This window comes from Phaenicophaeus curvirostris, chromosome 19 (assembly GCF_032191515.1).
Source record: "Phaenicophaeus curvirostris isolate KB17595 chromosome 19, BPBGC_Pcur_1.0, whole genome shotgun sequence".
Lineage (NCBI taxonomy): Eukaryota > Metazoa > Chordata > Aves > Cuculiformes > Cuculidae > Phaenicophaeus > Phaenicophaeus curvirostris.
In genome coordinates, this window is record NC_091410.1 from 9,283,153 (window position 1) to 9,302,220 (window position 19,068).

The 19,068-nt window shown below is 52.1% G+C and overlaps 4 protein-coding genes across 11 annotated transcripts in view; 2 read left to right on the forward strand and 2 right to left on the reverse strand.

Annotated features, from left to right (window-relative positions):
* The window catches only part of RPL38 (ribosomal protein L38), a 472,498-nt gene that overhangs the window by 129,252 nt on the left and 324,178 nt on the right, over positions 1–19,068 (reverse strand). The gene's annotated exons all lie outside the window — the stretch shown is intronic.
* On the forward strand, positions 2,177–5,532 carry CPSF4L (cleavage and polyadenylation specific factor 4 like). Its single transcript, XM_069872931.1, has 8 exons — positions 2,177–2,279; positions 2,572–2,622; positions 3,074–3,256; positions 3,513–3,608; positions 4,234–4,327; positions 4,629–4,671; positions 4,854–5,048; positions 5,473–5,532. Exons 1-8 carry the CDS (start codon positions 2,177–2,179, stop codon positions 5,530–5,532), a joined length of 825 nt encoding a protein of 274 aa, XP_069729032.1.
* Positions 5,910–9,862, reverse strand: MTNAP1 (mitochondrial nucleoid associated protein 1). The gene is made up of 4 exons (XM_069872255.1): positions 8,556–9,862; positions 8,032–8,139; positions 7,714–7,830; positions 5,910–7,220 (listed from the first exon to the last, which is right to left on the reverse strand). The coding sequence occupies exons 1-4, from the start codon at positions 9,844–9,846 to the stop codon at positions 7,192–7,194; spliced, it is 1,545 nt and encodes a 514-aa protein (XP_069728356.1). The 5' UTR covers positions 9,847–9,862; the 3' UTR covers positions 5,910–7,191.
* Positions 10,132–18,998, forward strand: VCF1 (VCP nuclear cofactor family member 1). 5 transcript variants are annotated; one of them, XM_069872262.1, is made up of 5 exons: positions 10,132–10,311; positions 12,149–12,245; positions 16,359–16,400; positions 16,674–16,736; positions 18,345–18,998. In XM_069872262.1, the coding sequence occupies exons 1-5, from the start codon at positions 10,265–10,267 to the stop codon at positions 18,585–18,587; spliced, it is 492 nt and encodes a 163-aa protein (XP_069728363.1). In that variant the 5' UTR covers positions 10,132–10,264; the 3' UTR covers positions 18,588–18,998. The 5 variants fall into 5 exon arrangements, with proteins under 5 accessions (XP_069728363.1, XP_069728366.1, XP_069728364.1 ...); XM_069872264.1 differs by lacking the exon at positions 10,132–10,311 and adding an exon at positions 13,636–13,768 and having other exon boundaries at positions 12,147–12,245; XM_069872265.1 differs by lacking the exon at positions 16,674–16,736 and having other exon boundaries at positions 10,133–10,311.

Below are 19,068 nucleotides of genomic sequence, written 5' to 3' on the forward strand. Positions count from 1 at the left end.
CTGCCTTTGCCCTGCTCGCTGCAGCACAGCCTCAGTGCCAGGGTCCCAGGGCCCCTGTCCCCTGCTCTGGGCACCCGTCCTCTGAGCCCATGGCCCTGGTCCCTGCCTCCTGGGAGGTCACCAGGCTGCTGGGAGACCTAGTTCTCTTGTCTCTTACGGATGCTCTGATTCAAGGCAGTGGGGCAGGGCAGGTCTCTGGGGTTCACACTCCTTCATAGAATCACCAGGTTGGAAAAGACCCATCAGATCATCGAGTCCAACCATTCCTATCAAATACTAAACCATGTCCTTCAGTACCTTGTCCTGTCCCCTGTCACTTGGGAGAAGAGCCCAGCTCCCTCCTCTCCACAACCTCCTCTCAGGTAGTTGTAGAGAGCAATGAGGTCTCCTCTCAGCCTCCTCTTCTCCAGGCTAAACAACCCCCAGCTCTCTCAGCCGCTCCTCATAAGGCCTGTTCTCCAGCCCCTTCACCAGCTTCGTTGCTCTTCTCTGGACTCGCTCCAGAGCCTCAACATCCTTCTTGTGGTGAGGGGCCAGAACTGAACACAGGATTTGAGGAGCAGTCTCACCAGTGCCGAGTCCAGAGGGAGAATAATCTCCCTGGACCTGCTGGCCACGCCGTTTCTGATACAAGTGAAGATGCCAAGTTGGAAAGGACCCACTGGATCGTCGAGTCCAACCATTCCCATTAGTCACTAAACTTCCTGGGATCCTCTTGCTTCCTGAGGGCTTGCTGGTACCAAAGGGAGGGAAGAGGCTCCAGGGCAACCCAGCACCGTCCGCTTGCGACCATCACTTGGCAATCTTGATCTTTGTGACGCCTGTCGGCTCCAGCCTCCTGCTCGGCAGCACCGTGCTGCCGTGAGCCGACGGGGCAGAAAGTGTGCCCTGGCTCGCTGAGCACACAGGGGATGCAGCCCTGCTCGATGGGACAGGGTGGTGGCCCCAGCACACCGTGAGTGACCAAGCACAGGGCCAGCAGAATGGCTCCTGGGCTAATGGGGAGTAACACCTGCGATGTCCGGCCAGTGCTTGCTGCAGGGGTGGGCAGGTTGGCTGGGCTGCACCCTCAAACTCCCCAAAACCCCTTCCATTTTCACATCACAACGTGTGTAGCTGGGAATGTGGCTGGCACGGGCGCTCGGTGCCGGGTGGGTGCACAGCACCCTGTGCCAGGCTGCGGTTGCAGCACCCGCAGGCAGCGCTCCGGCAGGCAGGCAGCACTGGTCCAGTGCATTTATAGCTAATGACAGAATGGGAGCAGGTCTCCATCCCCGATGTGTCAGGCCGCATCGCTCCGGGCGCGTGTCAGGGACGTGCGTGGCCGCTGGAGCCGCGGGATGGAGGAGGGATGGAGCGTGAGGTTAAATGCGGGGGCTGCGTGGTCTTTTCGGGGTGGTCCCTGGGAGACGTGGGATGCGGTGTGACACCGTGGCTGTGTCTAGCATGGGCTGCTGCAGCCTGGCATGAGTGCAAGCCCTCAGCCTCTCAGCGAGGACCAAAGCGTGTGACCTGGCCATTCCCATCAGGATGGAGGTTTATCCTGGTGAGCATCAGGCAGTGGAGAGCAGGGCTGGGGATGGTGCTGCTGGGCACCCAGCAATGCTCAAAGCGCTCAGAGCGCCACAAAACCCGCACAGGATCCATCCCTTGCTTTCTGAGTGTTGTTAAACCACACAGCTCACAGTGGGCTCTGTTTCAGGCTGAGCAGCAGCCCCGGTGCGAGGGGGTTAACCCAGCTGATGGGCAGCCCCACAGCCCCCCGTGCTCCCGCTGCTCTGCCCCAGAGCTGGGGCTGGAGGAAAAGCAGATGTCGGTGCAGAGAGGCAATAATTAGGGGGGATGTGATGGGGGCCGGGGCTGAGCTCCCTGCAGCTGGGCTGAGGCACCAGGCAATCACGGCTGCAAATTGAGATCAGATGTGGGCAGTTTCTCTTTCTAAATGGAGGGCTCCGGGTGCTGCCTGAACTGTTTTTGCTCTGTTTTGGGGAGGAGGAGGAGGGTTTATGAGTGGTGCTGGGGCCCAGGATAGCTGCTGTGACCTGGGGAGCGTGTTGCTCACTTGGGAGACCCGTACTTTCCACAGACAATCCCACTGCTAGACACTTTGCAGCCATCCTCTCTCCCTGCCTGTGGTTGGTCTGAGCTGGAGGTGCCTTTTGCAGGAGCAGGGGTGATGCAGGAGCTGGTGGCTGGTGTGGAGAAGATCAGGTTTGACTTGGAGGCTGATGTGGAGCAGCAGCGAGGAGCTCAGCCCCTGCCCTTCCTCGGTATGGACAGTAAGTTGGAGGCTGGGTCCTGGGGCATCCTTGAAGGGTGACAGGAGCGCAGGAGGTGTTGGGGTTCCCCTTACTGGTGCTCCTGTGCCCACAACGCCTGGGTGCTTCTTGTCCTGCCTCCTCCCTGGGCTCCTGCCCAAGGCCAGGTTGGCTCTGGGCATTGCTCCTTCGGGGGTGCATCTGGAACAGCTTTGAGGGAGCTGCCAGCGCAGAGGGATGAGGTGCTCTTGCACTTAATGGGGCTGATCCTGGGCTGGTGGGTGAAGCTCTCCCTGTCCTGCTTTCCCCACAGAGCTGGGGGTGGCTGTCTGTGAGTTCTTCCACCGAGGGCTGTGTACCAAGGGTGAGTGCTGGGAAAGGATGGGGATGGGACTGACTCTTCCCTGAAAGAGCCTGGGGACACCAGGGAGCCAGGGGGGCCCCTCTTTGGTCTGTGAGCAGCCCATGTCTGTGTCTCCATGGCCAACACGTTGGCAAGTTCTGGCCTGAAATGCTGATGCTCCTCAAACTCCATCATTCTCCCTGGCCCTTTGGATGAGTATTCCTACTCCTTCTGCATCAGGGAGGGCTTGAACACCTCTAGGGTAACCAGGCAGTGTTTGACTGAGACCCATATAGAGACCAGTGGGTGCTGCAATTCTTTTCCGTGTCCAGGAAGGCTCTCAATGGCATGTCCTGCGCAGGGAGATGATGAGGCAGGTCATTCCTGGGTGCAGGCAGGGCTGGAGGGGCTGCACAGGGCACATCCCGGCTGCTGAGGGGCTGTGATAGTGGGAGCTGTGGGGCACAGGCAGGCTCCGACAGCGAGAGTGCACCACGGCCAGGCATGCGGTGCCCCTTCCGACACGTCAGCGGGGAGAAGACGGTGGTGTGCAAGCACTGGCTGCGCGGGCTCTGCAAGAAGGGCGATGACTGCGACTTCCTCCACGAGTACGATGTGACCAAGATGCCAGAGTGTTATTTCTACTCGAAGTTCGGTAGGTGTGGGACCACGCTGGGGATGCCAGTGAGCCTCTCCCACCCAGCACCCACGTCCCTCAGCTCTGGCCTCGAGCAAGTGCCTGATGCCACCTCCTGTCTCTGGGAAGAAACACCACTGGTGCCCACCCAGAGCTAAGCCTGGATGCTCCTGGAGCACCTCAGTTCCTCCTGTCCAGCCCATCCTTCAGCATTTTCTACTGTGTTTGGTTTGGGCAAGTGTTGTCCTACCCATCCCATCTCTTTCTTCCGCAGGTGAGTGCAACAAGAAGGACTGTCCCTTCCTGCACATTGATGCCAGCGCCAGCACTATGGGCTGTCCCTGGTACGACCGTGGCTTCTGCAGGCATGGTGAGCTGCTGGGATGGGTGCCAGGCTGAGCAGGAGCTGCACATGTTCCCTACCCGCTGGTGATGGGGCACCTGGACCTCATTGCTCTCTCCAACTGCCTGAAAAGAGGTCGTGGAGAGGAGGGAGCTGGGCTCTTCTCCCAAGGGACAGGGGACAGGATGAGAGGGAATGGCCTCAAGCTCCACCAGGGGAGGTTCAGGCTGAATATCAGGGAAAATTTTTTTACAGAAAGGGTCATTGGGCAAGCCTCTGCCTGCCCAGGGAGGGGGTTGAGTCCCCTTCCCTGGAGGGGTTTAAGGGACAGGTGGACAAGGCACTGAGGGACATGGTTTAGTGATTGATGGGAACGGTTGGACTCGATGATCTAGTGGGTCTTTTCCAACCTGGTGATTTTATAATTCTATGATTCACTCCTTGCCCATCCTCCTGCCACCTTCAAGGTGACCAAGCTGGAGTGGGATGAACCACAGTGGGTTGACAGGGTGCCCAGTGGAAGTTTGGGGCAGCAAAGACCCCGTGGAGCTGAAGGAGATGGGGCTGCTGGGGAAAGCTGGGCTCCTAAAATCCCCGTGGAGCAGATGTGGTATTGTGTCCCCACAAATGGAACCTCTCCTCTGCATGGCAGGTCCCCTGTGCAAGTATAAGCACACGCGGAGGGTGATGTGTGCCAACTACCTCGCTGGCTTCTGCCCAGAAGGACCCAAATGCAAATTCATGCAGTATGTATGGGGCAGGCAGAGGGGAGGCCCCTGTCTGAGGCTGCAGAGGTGGCTGTGGCCCTTGTGGTGTCTGGGCAAAGGACGAGGGTGCTTTGGGCCCTCTGAGCTAACGGACCCTTCTGGTCTCCCATCATGTCCAGATTGAGCTACTGTTTGCAGTGGGTGGGCAAGGGACAGCCCTGTTCCTCTGGGGATGCCTGAGCCCCAGGACAACCCTGGGAGGCTGTGGGAGCTACAGTGACATCTGGGGGTACTGCTTGCCACACCTCCAGAAGTAATAATCTGTCCTCTGTCTCTCCAGCCTCAAGGCCGGGCTGATGACGAGCAGCATGGATCCATCCAAGGTGAGGCAGCAAACGTTCTATGCCCTTCCCTCCAGAGCTGAAGCCCTTCTCTGTGCCTCTGCCCATTAGGGTGATGCACGAGCTGCCCCACAGCCCTTGCTTCCCTTGCTCCTGCCCCAGCTCTTGTGGGGATTTGTGGGATGGCAGCTGCCAACAGCCCCTCCTGTCCCATGTTCCCCCAGGGAGCTGGCTGTCCCTGGGGGCTGGCACGGCTGGATCTGGCTGCCGCCAGGGAGAGTGGATGCAAGGATGTGCCGCCCACAGAGCTCCCTCTATCAGCTGCCAGCGCTGCCCAGCACCTGACAGCACAGCTATGGGACACCAGCAGCTGCCCCCCGAGCCTACAGAGCCCATTTGAACTAGCCACCTGCTTCAAGGTGAGTGGTTTTGGGACTAGGAGGCCTGGGAACAGCAGTCTGGCCTTGGAGGAAGGGTAAAGCATCACAGTGAGGGGGTGCATGTGGTGTGCGGACTCCCACAGTGCTCTCAAAAAGCTTCCTTGGTTTGAGCTGGTGGGAAGGAGGAGATGATCTGACTGCAAGCAAGGGTGGGGAGAGGGGACCCAGTGATAATGAACAGTTGGATGGGAGTAGAATAGCCCTGAGGGGCAGCGAGCCCCTTGTCTCCCTCTGGGTCAGAGGTTTGTTGCAGGAGGAGGTGTCTGGCTGCTGCTGGTAGGTGAGAGCTGTGCCACAGACTTGCTGGGGGATGATGGGACAAGGACCATGAGGTAATGTAGCACACGCTTACTCCAGCATGAAACTGATGTTTGCCTCTTCCTGTATCCCCCCCACAATGCAGACAGGTCGTTGTGCCAGTAACCGTGGGAAGACTCAGCTGGAAATCCTGCTAGGGAAGTGACTTGAGTGCTCTTGCACGGACGGTGAAAGGAGGACACTGTGTAAAACATGATGGATCCAGTGAGACGGCTACTGGGACACTTGCTGGACTAGAAAAGCCAGTTTGTTCTGTGCAGCACCAGCTCCTGAGCATACAGCATGGAAATCACAGCTTCCCTACCGCAACTTAAAATCGGACTCTTCAGAGCTGCCTCTGTTCCTGCCTGCGTATGGACTTGGGGCAGTGCAAGCGGGCATTGTGCAACCACTGACCCACAGGTTTGAAGGGGGTGGTGGGACCAGGTTATACTGGAGTCCGAGGCAGATGAAGGGGTGGGTGTGCTTTGAAGGGGGTCAGGAAGCACCATGTCCAAGAACACAGAGCACCAAGCAGGAAAGGAAAATTCACAAAGGTTTTTATTGCTGGCAAGAGGGAGTTCTGGGTGAAGCGCCTCGTGACACAGCACCACTGCATTGCTTTCTAAATAAAGAGTTCAGATATATTCTTCCTTGGCTTCTTTTTCCCCTTTCATGCCTGTAACATGACCAACCCTTTTCCAGACAGGTCTGGAGATGGCAGGCTACAACTAGCACTCTAACTGTCCTCATTTGTCTGATGCAGACACGGGTTTGCCCTTTGGGCACAACAGCTAATCCAATGGATTTTCTTCCCACAGAAATAGGGCGCTGCGGTCTGAGCTAATGCCTTCACAAAGGTCTTCCCTCAGAGCCCAGGCAGTCCCACCAGCCCTGTGCAGATGGAAACACAGGGGCCCTACAAGGTCCACCCTTTTCTGAATCACAAAATTTTTCAGATGGGTGAAGACCTTCAAGTTTGTAGAGTCCAACTGTAAACCCAACACTGCCAACTCCACCACTGAACCATGCTCCTGAGCACCATGCCTACATACCGTCTAAAATTCTGGGAGTGGGGACTCTACCACCTCCCTGGGTAGCCTGTTCTAATGTCTGATAACCCTTTTGGTGAAGTAATGTTTCCTAATATCCAACTTAAACGTCCTGTGAGGCCATTTCCTTTCATCCTATCACTTGTTACTCAAGAGGAGACCAAAACCCTCCTTTCCACAACCTCCTTTCAGGCAGCTGTAGAAAGTGATGAGGTCTTCCCTCAGCCTTCTTTTTTACAGACTTAACAGCCCTGGTTCTCCTGCCACTCATTTTGCTTGCTTGCTTTGGAGAGGGGTAAGTAAAAGATGGGCTGTGCTGGGCACCAAGCTGCTAACACACAGGAAACACTTTTTTTCTGGCCCAACCCCACACAATTCCTCACAAAACTTACTGTCAAACACCAACTACATCATCTGTGTCTATTAATCTATATTAACAACCAAAGTCAGGGAGTTGCCCTGTGTCTGGTGTCCTCAAAGTGAGATATTTGGGGTTATGCAGACTACAGGAGCTCTACAGCAGAGCCCCAAGGGGCAGCTCTAACAGTTTCTTCTTTCAGTACTAAATACTCTGAGCAGTCTGCAGGCTCTGTAACTCTTCTGGCTGCAAGAAGGTAACTGAAAAGCAGCCCCTTCACCAGTTAAAGAATCTGTCTCTGAGTGTAACTGTGCTGCTGCTGAGCTGAAGCCCTGTTGCGACACTGGTGCTGAGCACTTCTGCTGATTCCCAGTCATATATTTGCGATTGTTTGTCAGGTGCTGTTCCAGCTCCTTCAGTGGTATTTACGCCAGCGATGACACTCTAGAAAAACAAGGAGGGAAACCAAGATGGCATTTGTACAGTGCTCTGTTTAGGGGCTATGTAAGCACGTTTGCCCAGCAGCAAGGAGCAGGAGACCAACTGCAGCCTCCTGTTTGTGTGCTATAGTGCTGCGTGTGAAAGCAAGTCCTGCTGCGGAAGCCACACAAACATCAGTAAATCCCTTGTTAGCATTCCAGGGAATGGGTGCTTAGCGTTGGAACGTCTCTTCCTTCTGCTTTGTGCAAGGTTTAAATGTGCTCCTGGTGCTCTCTGGGGAGAAGCTGTGAATCAGCAACTGTTCCCACTGACTTTAAATTCCCCAGCCTCCCTAAGCCAGGTCAGAATGCTGCTATCTGAGCTCTCATGTTAGTCTTAACTGCAAAGTATTTACACTATTCCAGAGCTTGAGGTAACATGAGTGACAAACTGACTTTCCACCTGCTGTGAAAGGGAGAATTGCCTGAAATAAGAGACACCAAGAAGGAAATCTTACTGATGTGCTCGTAGTTCCAGCCGTAGCTGAGGAGGCAGTATCCAGCCAGCAGCATGGAGATCCCTGCTGGTCCGCCCCTTCTCACGTTGATGTATTTGTCGTGATAGTTGCTCCAGGCTGTTGGAACAGAAATGCAAGGGTCAAATATGCACAGTCTTACAGAGTTCACTGGTTTTCATGCAACTTTCCAAAGCCAAATAGCTGGGTCTATTTATTGGCTTTTATAAAGATGCAGAGTGGCCACTTCAACCAGGCTGTGGCAAGTAAATCAGGTTAAGTGGGACAATTCTGCCCCAAGAGCTGGGAATTCAGCCTCACCTTTCCGCACTCCTCCAAGCAGCCCCTGGGGAGAAATGTCACGGGTGGCCAGCCAGGCAGGGAGCTCCCCCAGCCTTACATCCATCAGACGCCTTTCCGAGAGGGGACCTGTGCGATGAGAAGCCAATGTGGGCAAAGGTAGGAAAGCAAGGACAAGGTATGCGGTGCTTGTGTTCCCTGCACTGGACGGTGAGCACGGAGATGGTGCCCAGCATGGCTGCAAGTGACCTGGGTTTGGGATTGACCGCAGGGAAAGGAAGAGCACATTGTGTCTCCCATAAGGTGAGTTGGCTCTGCCAGCCCAAACATGCAAGAGTCTGTCTTAAACCTAAACAGAAATGTAAACCAGTGCGTTTGCAGGCTAGAGAGTTGGACAGTTAACCTGCCTGGACCCTTCTGGGATCACTTTCTGGACAAGCCCAGCAGCTTAGCATTCCCTACCCCTCCTCTCCCATTCACATCGAACAGTTTAGCCTGACAGTGCAGTAAATCTCAGCAGCACAGACCTTTGTTTCTCACATTACCTTGCTGTCCCTCTGAGAAACCGCCCTTTGGTGTCTTCGTTACGATCCCCACGTCTTCTTGGAAAGGCTTCCCCGGAAAAATACTCAGTCCATCATAATTAGGATACAAGTCTGGAAACCACTCCAAGCCCACAGCCCCTGCCGGTGCACCCCTGCCAGAGGCCTGGGATAGACAGATGGGTTGGCTTGTGGAGGTGTGGAGCGAGAACTGGTCCAGTGCCAGCTCCGTGTCCCTCCTCGCATCCAGGATGGGCTCGGAAACTGCTGCCATCTGCTTCGTGCTCTCTTGAAGCTTTTGTATGCCGGTTAGGTAATGTTTGGACGTCCCTTCTTTGTGACCTCCGAACCCCTCCATCGCTGACAGATGGAGGCTCTTGGTATGCAAAGCAAAAAGAGCTTTATATTCCGCACCGACTTCTAGGTACATCTGCTTCTCTTCTGTCATGGTTTTGTCTATTCCCTCCTGCTGAGTGAGGTCACTAGGGCTACTTCTGCAGTCAGCTTCTGGGGGAACTCCAAGCAAGTCTATTTTTTTTGCCTTTGAACTACCCCCTTTTTCTCCCTTTAATCTCACAGACACATTCTTCACAGCTCCAAGACCGCACGTCTCTGGGTTTGCCACGCCTGGAACAGTTATTTTCTCCTGTGGGCCTGGCTGGGCTGTGTCACTGGGGCCGGCAGCACTGCCTGGCTTCAGCCCTTCCCCAGGCCCCTGGTGTGCGCTGTGGCTTCCAGCTGCCCCCTCTCTGCGCCGGGAACCGCTCTGCTCCCTCACCACCCTGGCGCGGTGCTTCTCAATCACTATTTTCACGCCGTTATTCAGCTTTTCGGGTATATCTTTAACCTCCTCAGGGAGCAAATCAAGGGACCTGGCTACGTCCTCCACCGCGGGCTCCACCTTCCTCTCTGCCTTAGGATCCTCGGGCTGGAGAGGAAGCCTGGGACTGGACCCTCTGCCCTGCTCGCCCGTGGCCACTTTCCCCTGCCGGGGGGCTGCGCCGAGCACCCCCTGCCCCACATTGGGGTTGGGAGGCCGCTCGCTGCTCTTACCGGCCCGCGCCTTGCTGCCTGCCCTTGGCTTGGCAGTGGGGCCTGCTCCGACCGGGCCCGAACCGCCCCGGGGCGAAGGGGTCCCGGCTGCGACCGAGCCGGAGCCGCTGGCAGGGGGGACAGAGCCGCTGCCGGGTGCTGGGCTGGGCGCGGCCTTGCAGTGCGGGAGGTGGGTGCGGAGCCGCTTGAAAGGCCTGCGGCAGTGGGGGCAGAGCTCGAGGCCCGGCGGCGCAGCCGCCATGCTCGACCCTCTCCACACCCCCCCCCCCTTCTCTTCCGGGTTCGCTTCCCCGCCAGGCGCCGTCGCGCGCACCGCGCATGCGTAGAACCGCCCCTCTCCAAGCCACGCCCACCACAAGCCGCGCCCCGTGCTTATCCCCCCATCGTGAGTGCCCATACTGCGCATGCGCAAAGCTCCTGCGTTCGTAGCTCCGCTCCCCTCCCCGCCGCGTGACGTCAAAAGGCGTGGCCGGCGCGAGGCGGGGCTCTGCGCATGCGCACCAGGCGGAGGCGCCGGAAGCGGCGGTACCGGAAGCGGCGGTGGGAGCCGAGGCGGCGGAGTGGCGGTTGGGGGGGCGGTTGAAGAGCGGCTCCTCTTCAGCGGTGGCTCCGTGCCGGGACCAGGCCCCGCCGCTGCCTCTCGCCTCGTCTAGCAAGCTATGAGCTGCCGGCAGCCGCTGCCGAGCGAGCGGGGAGCGAGACAGAGGTGGGGGATCAGGCGAGGGAAGGAGCGGGGCCTGAGGGGAGGCGGGGACCGGAGGGGCAGGTTTCGGGGTGCGGGAGGGGAAGGCCTAGGGGGAAGATTTTGCGGGGAGGGGGCAGGGATGGGGAGGGTTTTGCGGGGGGCGGGCATTGGAGATTTTGCGGGGAGGGGGGAAGCTTCGGGAGGAGGCAGTGGAAGGGGAGATTTGGGGGGGACGAAGGGCACAGGAGGGGGTGGTTTGGGGGGCACTGGAAGGGGAGGGTTTGAGGGGAGGCATTGGAGGGGGAGGTGGTTTCGACGAGGGAGGTGCAGTGGAGGGGGAGGTTTTGGGAGAGGAGGGGGACACTGGAGGAGGAAAAGGTTTTGGGGGTGGCAGCTGGAAGAAGTGGGAGAGGGTGTGGTGAGCAAAAGGATTAGAGATACGGGTAGCTGGGAGGAGCGGCCCCCAGTCTCCATGGAGGCTAAAATAGGGCTGGGAGCGTGGTGGTGACAAATGGTGTTGCTGGGGTGGGTGGCTGCAGTTGGGAGAGTGAACAGGCATAAAAGGCAGAGAGTCTGGGATATCATGGTGTGCAGGGGGGTGGGTGGCATTGTTGGGCTTGACACAGGGAGAAGCGAAAAGGTCTTGTCTGGGTGGAGGAGCTGGGCTCAGGGAAAAACGGGAGGGATGAGGAGGTGTGTGGGAGCTGTGAATGCCCAGAGTCGTGAGCAGCATAGCAAGTTGTGGGGCTGAAGGGTCTTTGCCCGTGGGCTTGTAGCCATCGAGAGAAGGAAGGATCCAGAATCAACGTGAATGTGATGCAAGGGGGGCTGTGGCTCTTCTCAGGAGGGTGGGCCTGTGCGAGGGAGAACCTGATGAGCTGCGAGCATCCCAGGGGTGGGAGGGAGGAGGCAGCTCCAGGGCTGTCAGCGTGGGCCAAATACTGGCAGCTGAGTCTGCTACTGCAGCCTGTCTGCAAGAGAAGATTCAGCTATAAATACCTTGCTCAAATCTGTTTTGACTCATTCGACTGCGTGTTAATTTTTAGCCGACAAAGAAGCTCCATCCTAGATTTTGGATAGTGCTCAGTGTTAAAAGGGCCTAGTTGACTTGTGGTGTTTTGTACAGTGGGAAAAATGACTTGGTTTTAGTATTAAAATTCTGCAGACAGCGAGAGATGTTGGTTCACAGGAATTCTAGGTTGCTGTTGTTGTGAAGCAGTGTTGATGTCATAACAGGGTGACAAAGGCACGAGAACTAGGGAAGGATTTGTCTTCCATTAGATGTTTTCTGCTATAATTTTCTTTCTGCACAGAAAGTAACGTTGCTCAGGAGTGGAACTTGATGTGCTGTCAGAGGCTGAAGAAGGTTATTGTAGGTGCTAACTGCAAGCTCATGTATGCAAGATGGAAGGAGTTCAATATTTATTGGAATCATGGTCACTGCTACCCTTCCCAAGTTCTTTTCTCAGCCTGTCAGATGTCATCGAGAGTCCCAGGCATGTTTTTAGGAGTGTCTGAGTGCTGAGAGCCGTTGTAAGGCTGAGAATTGTCAGGCGAGTTAATTTAGAAGGATGCTCATGCTGGGTTTAACGGCCGGTGTCAGTCTGTGTCCCTTACGCTGGCATGGAAACATCAGCCTGGCTGCTCTGTGAGCAACATGGTTGTTCCCTCTGTTCTGTAGAGAAAACTGAAAAGAGAATGTGGAAGTCCGTTACGCTTCAGGGATTTAGATACGTCCTTTGATAATTTACCAAATTTTCCCACTTTTAGTGGAGTTGCCTTTAGAGAACAAACCAGAAGGTGTATCAGGAGACTGCTAATGTTTTTCTTTCCTCCTTTCTCCTTGAACTTTCTTCAGGAAGAGGAGACGGAATGGCAATGAAGATGACAGTCACGTTCCCCAGACAAAACGTAATACCAGGAGTACTGTCCTTCAAGACACTTGGGACACTGAGGTGAGAACCTTCTTGGGCAAAATTATTCACCTTTAATGCTGAGTTTAAGTAATGGTTGGAATATTCTGTGAAATATTATGCATTGGGAGTAGTTAATGAAAACATTTTTGCTTCGTTTTTGAGGTCACGAGGCCGTTACGTGCTGCAGAGACTGAAGTCTGTAAAATGTGGTTTGGAAATCAGTATGTTCTCCAGTGACCCTTGTTATCTTCGGTCTGAATATTTCTGTTAAATTATTTCAAGCACTGATAGGTAATGCCCTAGTGGAGATAGGAGAAAAGCATTTGCTGCCACTCTTGATGTTGCTGCCTGAATTGAGGTGTAACACATCTGGAGCCGAGTAGATGACCGGGGGATTACAAGAGTGTGTGGTCATTCCGCCTGGCCACCTGCTCTTCCAGCTGTGTGTTTGCTTACAGCAACGTGATTATTTGTGGTAAAAGCATTCCATCTGGGGCAGTACACAGAGTGCTTGTTGCGAGCAGGCTTGCTTATCTGATGTTTAAAAAAATGCTCTGATGGAGCTCGATGGCGTCAGCAAGACTCGCTCGCTCCCAGCTGAGATACTTGCACTTGAACTGTTGGGTTTCCACTCGTATTTGCTGTGTTCTTTTGCTGAAGGTGGGATAACTGTTAGTCCCTCATTGCTTATGTCAGATGTACCAGGATGGGGTGATTTGCTAGCAATGAGAGAGCTTTTTTTGTTAAACATCCTGATTTCCAAGCTGCTGCCAAATTTTCAGAGTTGTTGCCTGTATTAATCATCTGAAAATTCACTGTGTGCATTTTGAATCAGTCATGTACTTCTCTGGTAAAATCTTTATGGAAAAGAGCATGTGGAGCAGAGGGTCTCTCCTGATTTGTGTCCCTGGAAAATAATGCAATGGATTTCCTTAAAGGTTTTCAAAACATCCTTGTTCGGTTTTGTTCAGCCCTCTCACTCTAGAGGTTGGCTGTAATGGGTAATTACAAACCATAGCAGTTTTATGGACTTATTAACTACACGTTGCCTGCAGAGAATGTGTTGTACTATGTAGCTTTGAGAAACATAATCTCTTATCATACACTAATGGCTTCAAATGTATACTTGCATTTTAAATAGTCCAAAGCTCTGCCCCACTGTTCTTCTTGTGACAGTGGCTTTCTTTTAACTGGTTCACCTTTTCACATAGCTGACATGATACTCAGTGATATTGTGTGGAAAATGCTCCAGCAGATGGGATGTTCACCATGAAGGAATTCGCTGTGATGAGAAATGTTCTCAATTCCTGTACTGCTGTTTTGCCAGAAGTCAGGCTTGCTGGGACAAAATGGTTTTTGTTTCTTGGGTATAACGGGTAGAACCATAAATAGTTGCTTGCCGTCTGACACTGAATCACTTGTCCAACAGGTTAAACACCTCTTCGCGTGTAGAGTAGTTAATGGCTAAACGAGCTTTGTGGCGGGAGGAGGAAGAATTTAGTGTGGAACAAGGGATTGAAGTAGGAGTAATGAAATTAAGAATATCAGGAAAAGCCTTCATGGTGAGTGGCAGAAGCACCTTTGCTTGTCCTACAAACACTTGGCTTTTGACTGGGCGAATCCACTAAAATGCAGAAATGGAATTAGCCTTGTGGTAGCCACGCAGAGCGGGTGCCCTTCACTCTGTCCTTAATGATGGTTCTGTTTGGGGTGCCTGTGACTGAGGAGCATGGGCATGAGCTGCCTGCCTGCCACCAGCGCCATCGGCACAGGGTTCCCTTGCTGAGGCTGGTGTCGAGGCTCTGCTTCGTGCATGCACTTGTGTTGTCAACCTCTGTGTTTAACACATTAAACCCTGACAGGCAGGCAAGGAGGGTTTCTTACTGTTGATGCTGAAGTGGAGGAATGTGCCTTCCAGACATGGTTTTACAAAAATCATAGAAGTTTGCATCAGAAGGGACCTCAAAACCCATCCAGTTCCACCCCCTTGTCATGGACAGGGACACCTCCCACTAGATCAGGTTGCTCAAAGCCCCATCCAACCTGGCCTTGAACACCTCCAGGGATGGGGCAGCCACCACTTCTTGAGGCAACCTGGGCCAAGGCCTCTGCACCCTCACAGGAAAACATTTCTTCCAAAGATCTTACCTCAATCTCCCTTTTTTCAGCTTAAAACCATCCCTCCTTGTCCTGTCCCTGCACTCTCTGATCAAGGGCCCCTGCCCAGCTTTCCCATAACCCCCTTTAAGTGCTCCCTTTCTCAAGGGAGCAAAACAAAATTCACACTGTCATCTGCTCATGAATAGAGCTTTTTTCTTTCTACTTGTTTTCTTGTAATGTTGGATCCCTGAATTGAGCATGCCCAGAAATTGAAGCTAGGAGATTAAATCAGTATTATTTGACGGTTTCTTTAAGGACTTCCTGTGCCTAGTAGAGATGTTCTTGTGGTTATGGTGCACAAGTGCTTCTGACTGATGTCACTTTGAGACCTTTGGCCATTTGTAATACTTCATGTGGTTTCCTGATACTTTGAATCAGAAGAACTGTCTTCACAAATGGCAAAAGCCTCACTAGCTTTAGGATATTGAACCAGGGAAGAAAGTGAGCGTGGGAACCATTTGTAGCTTCAAAGAGTACACGAGGAGAGAATCACTTTTCATCTGAGGGCGCATGCACGCTTGTTTTCTGTGAAACAGAACTACGGTGCTGGTTCCTTTTGTCTTCCTTCAGTTGAAAGTTGGCTGGTTTCTCTTACAGAGCATGGTTCACTTGAGACCACAACCTCAATGTGGAAAATCAGGCGACTGTACAGCTAAAAACAGACCTGGCTTTTGTCAGGACCTTTTTCTGTTTTTTTGTCGTACTCTTTGTAGACGACAGCAACATGTGTAGGATGAAGGGGGACTTTTTTTCTTGGCAGTTCAAACGTGAGCTGCTCTGTGATGTTATCCCTCAGTCCCACACTCTGCATCCCGCTGCTCACACGAGCTAGGGTTCAGTGACAAAGGATATTTGCTCCCACTGGGTTGTTCTTCCATCCAGTGCAGGTGGCATCCTTGTCTCTGGCTTTTACAGGAGGGAAGGTGAGATTCTCTTCAATCTCTATCAGCACCACTTCTTAGCAAATTGCTGTAATGATGTGCAATTCCTGCTCCTCTGGGAACAGGAGGAGCACTCCCAGGTGACAGCCATCCTGAGGTTGACAGCAAACTTTGGCTTTGCAGCTATGTTCAGGAACATAACGAGAATGCTGGACTAGAACTACAGCAAACGTTAAACATTAGCGAAGCAGAGCATTTGCCACTGCATTTCGCTTCCTGTTGAGCCTGTCTTCTGTTTACACAGAGATTGGCTGTGCTGTTTTGCCTGGGACTTGCTTCTAAACTCAGTGGAAGCCCTTCTTACTCCTGTCCTTGCTGGCTGTGTGTCAAGTCAGGCCGAGTTGGGGTGTATCTTGAGAGGCTCACGGAGTTAGGTGGGTCTGCAGTTGTGCTCTGCAACCTGGGGGATCACCAATGAAAATCCCTTTGCTCTGATTTTCCCTGGGAAGGAAGGGAGTTTGCAGTGTTCTGGCTAAGTCTTTTCCTTCCTGAATAGCTTCTGTAAAATGTGATTTCTTGTGGTTCCTCTTTGTTCCGATGACGGGATTCCCTGGAAATCTGCAATCCCACCCTTTTACCAGAGGAGATTGCTGACGCACGGCAGCAGTTGCTTCCCTCCAGTCAGAGCTTCTGTCTAGCATTGCCACTATGCCACTCAACGGTGTTGGACTGTTGAGGAAGGTCTTACATTCTAATTAAACCAGATTATGCCTCTGTTAAACTCATTCTGAAAGATTTTGAGAGCAGCAGGGTCTGAGCAGCTGTTCCTGTCATGAATGGTTGAGATGCTACATCACAGATCAGCAGATTAATACATTTAACAGCACATTTGTTTGGAAAGCATTTAAAACCTCTGTAACTGTTCAGTGTGATGCTAAGAGGGGCTGATGAGTCAGATAAACTTTCAAGATTCCCTTTTGATAGTTAAAGTACATAAACTTTCACTGGGCTGCTTTCCTTTGCCCTTTCGCTTAAGACATTGTTTCATTGTGTAGATGCCTGTCGTTGCTGACATGATGACTTTAAGGATTCTTTTTTTGTCTAATTGTAGTCCAAATGCGTAACAGAATGTGCTCCACAGCCTGGGGAAATGGTAGGTCCTTGGCGTGATTTGGGCAACCAACGGGCTTCACGCGCTAGTGAATTTTTGCATTAGAGAAATGGAAATAAAGAGGGTCTGACAAAACCAGATCTGTCAACAGCCTTAGATGTAGGAAGCACGTCCCAGGACACTATCTCGGCTTCGAAACAATTAGATGTGCATAAAATAATCGTTACTAACCACTCTAAAATGTTTGTTAAGATGTCAAACTTAAGCAGTAAGTTGTTACCAGGTTCTCATTTCGATTTTTGCCTTGATTTTCAGAAGATGGCTGTAACGAAAAACAGTAAGGAACACAGACTAAAAGGAAAGAAAGTGTCCTGTGCGGTGGGTTTCTCTCCAAGGCTGCTGTGACTTGTTCAGCCTAACAGCATTGCATTTCAATATTTGTGCTTCTGTGCGAAACGAGATGGTCTAGCAAGCACCACTGCGTGGCTCCTCTCTGTCCTGGCATTCTCTCCCTCTAGCGGTAACAGCATTAGGAAGAGGAGCTGCCTGCTGATGTAGTTGCATCTGCCGCTTCCTCAAGAACAACTCCACGTGTGTTTTGTTGTTCTCCTTGCTAGCTGAACCTAACATACCCATGCGGGTGCAGCCTTGGTGCCCTTGTCTCGCTTGCTGTACTACAACAGAACTGAAGCATTTTTGGTACATAGCAAAACAAGGACATTTATATAACTGAATTGTCATAATTGATTGGGGAATCGGTGCCGTAGGGTTTCCAGTCGGCACTGAGCTGTGGTCCACCTCAGATATGCACAGAGTGCCTTCCTGGGCCTCTCTAGCTGCTTGTTGACTTCATGTTGGGTGCGGTTTATGCCACTCTGTGGATTTGCATCTGCAGCTGGATGTGATGCTGACTGATAAATTGCTGTGGACTTGTTAAATTTTATCTTCTTTTTCTGCTGTGGCCACCAAGCTTTGACTTCCGTGGTTTTAGTTTAATACATACAAAAACATGTGGGTTTTTTTTAGCTGTTGTCACTTACAGTGGCTGCTTTTGTGAATTTACTACTTACGGGATGGCAAAGCAGCTGTTCTCTGATTCTTAAGTATCTGAATATTTGCAATGTTGTCCTGAACAGCACATCGCACCATAATGAAATATTTCAGCTGGAACTAACGGAACCTTTCATTAGCAGCTCTTAACATGGTGTAAACCAAACAGTTTTATGTCTTTGAAACACTGAGAATGATGGCTAATGCCCTGTCCTGTGTGTGAGCTAAATAAAAGGCTCTTTTCTGCATGTGGAAGTCTTGGGTGCCTGTCACTCTTTCACTGACAGGTAAATCCTGAAAAGCTGACAGTTAACATTGCCCTCCAGGTACTTTACTGGGAGAAGAGTAATTCTATGTGCGTCAAGGTGTTCAAAGACTTAAAACGGGTATCGTGTTGCATTTCTTCTTTAACAGCCTGTTGCTCTGGATGCTTCAGATCTCATTTTAGAAAGGTTTACTTGCAGGAAAACGCTTTGCATGGTGCTTACCCAAAACGTCTGCTAGCACAGAAATGATAAACGTTTCTTCATGCCCTGCCTGCCTTGACTGACACGTGCAGTTCAATAGGAATGTTCTTTATTTTCCAATTCTCGGATGAATCCAGCAAACTTCACTAGTGCTCATGTGGGTCATGGGGGCAGAGCTGGTGGGCCTAAAAGCGAGATTGAAATGCAATGTGGTGGAGGCCAGTGATCCTCTGGGAGAAGGCTCGCTCATTGCTTTGGCTCTGACGCTTCTCCTGTGTTGGCAGTCACGGAAGCTATGAATGCCAGGAAAGCACTTGGTGGATTTACATCAGTCCATCGAGCTGAATGTGAGCCTGAAATTCTGGAAGGGAGGGACTTACTATAAAGATGGTTTGCTTACCTGCGGTGTTTCGTTAAGGACAGGAGAGGAGGCGCTGTGATTTTGCTGTTAACCTTCTCTTTGTCTCAGTCCTCCAGCAGTGATAGCGGCAGCAGCAGCAGCAGCTGTAGTAGCAGTAGCATCAACAGCCCTGACAGAGCGTGCGGTGCAGAAACCAGCCTAAACCCGGTCGTTGCGGGATCCAGTCCTGTCTCCTCTCAGTCCTTCCATGAGCAGTCTGCACTAAGCCAAGGCCCTTACTTCCACATCAACCAGATCCTGAAGGAGGCACACTTTCACAGCTTACAGAGCCGGGGACGCCTTCCGACATGATGAACCAGCAGCTCCCTGCCTTCTGTGAAGGGACAGCACTGTGTTGATTTGATATTTCAACTTAAAAGTTTGTTAAAATGGAATTGCACAAAACGCCTGTTGCCTTTTCAGTCTATATTTGAAATAACAGGTTAACAGGAAATTGTTTACTTGTGGTTTGCTGCACTATTGCAATGCAAAAGGGGCTTGGAAGCAATTTTTATAGGATTCTTTTTGGGGTGGTTATAAAGTGTGTGTCAGGAGGGGATGGAGGAACCCACAGCTGTTATAGGATCGCAAAATGTCCAACTTCAATCGACTGCCTAATCTATTTGTTAGCAATTTGTTGCTTTATGTAAAGTTCTCTCAAACGTTCATCTTCAGTTTTATAAGTCTTTTTTTTTTAATTTCAATAAACTAGTTAAAAATTTATTTGGCAACATAATTTTTTTGAGCATTTAGAGTTAAAAGAGAATAGGTGCAGTCACTGAATCCCTCAGGA

Excerpts from the sequence above, each read along its gene's own strand:
- MTNAP1 (XM_069872255.1), bottom strand. The coding sequence starts at position 9,846 with ATGGCGGCTGCGCCGCCGGGCCTCGAGCTCTGCCCCCACTGCCGCAGG. Across the intron at positions 8,140-8,555 it reads TTTCTCAGAGGGACAGCAAG|GTCCCCTCTCGGAAAGGCGT; the intron begins GTAATGTGAGAA and ends CTCATCGCACAG. Across the intron at positions 7,221-7,713 it reads CTGGAACTACGAGCACATCA|AGTGTCATCGCTGGCGTAAA; the intron begins GTAAGATTTCCT and ends TTGTTTTTCTAG.
- CPSF4L (XM_069872931.1), top strand. The coding sequence starts at position 2,177 with ATGCAGGAGCTGGTGGCTGGTGTGGAGAAGATCAGGTTTGACTTGGAG. Across the intron at positions 3,609-4,233 it reads CCGTGGCTTCTGCAGGCATG|GTCCCCTGTGCAAGTATAAG; the intron begins GTGAGCTGCTGG and ends TCTGCATGGCAG. Across the intron at positions 4,328-4,628 it reads CCCAAATGCAAATTCATGCA|CCTCAAGGCCGGGCTGATGA; the intron begins GTATGTATGGGG and ends CTGTCTCTCCAG.
- VCF1 (XM_069872262.1), top strand. The coding sequence starts at position 10,265 with ATGAGCTGCCGGCAGCCGCTGCCGAGCGAGCGGGGAGCGAGACAGAG. Across the intron at positions 16,401-16,673 it reads CTCCACAGCCTGGGGAAATG|AAGATGGCTGTAACGAAAAA; the intron begins GTAGGTCCTTGG and ends CTTGATTTTCAG. Across the intron at positions 16,737-18,344 it reads GAAAGAAAGTGTCCTGTGCG|TCCTCCAGCAGTGATAGCGG; the intron begins GTGGGTTTCTCT and ends TCTTTGTCTCAG.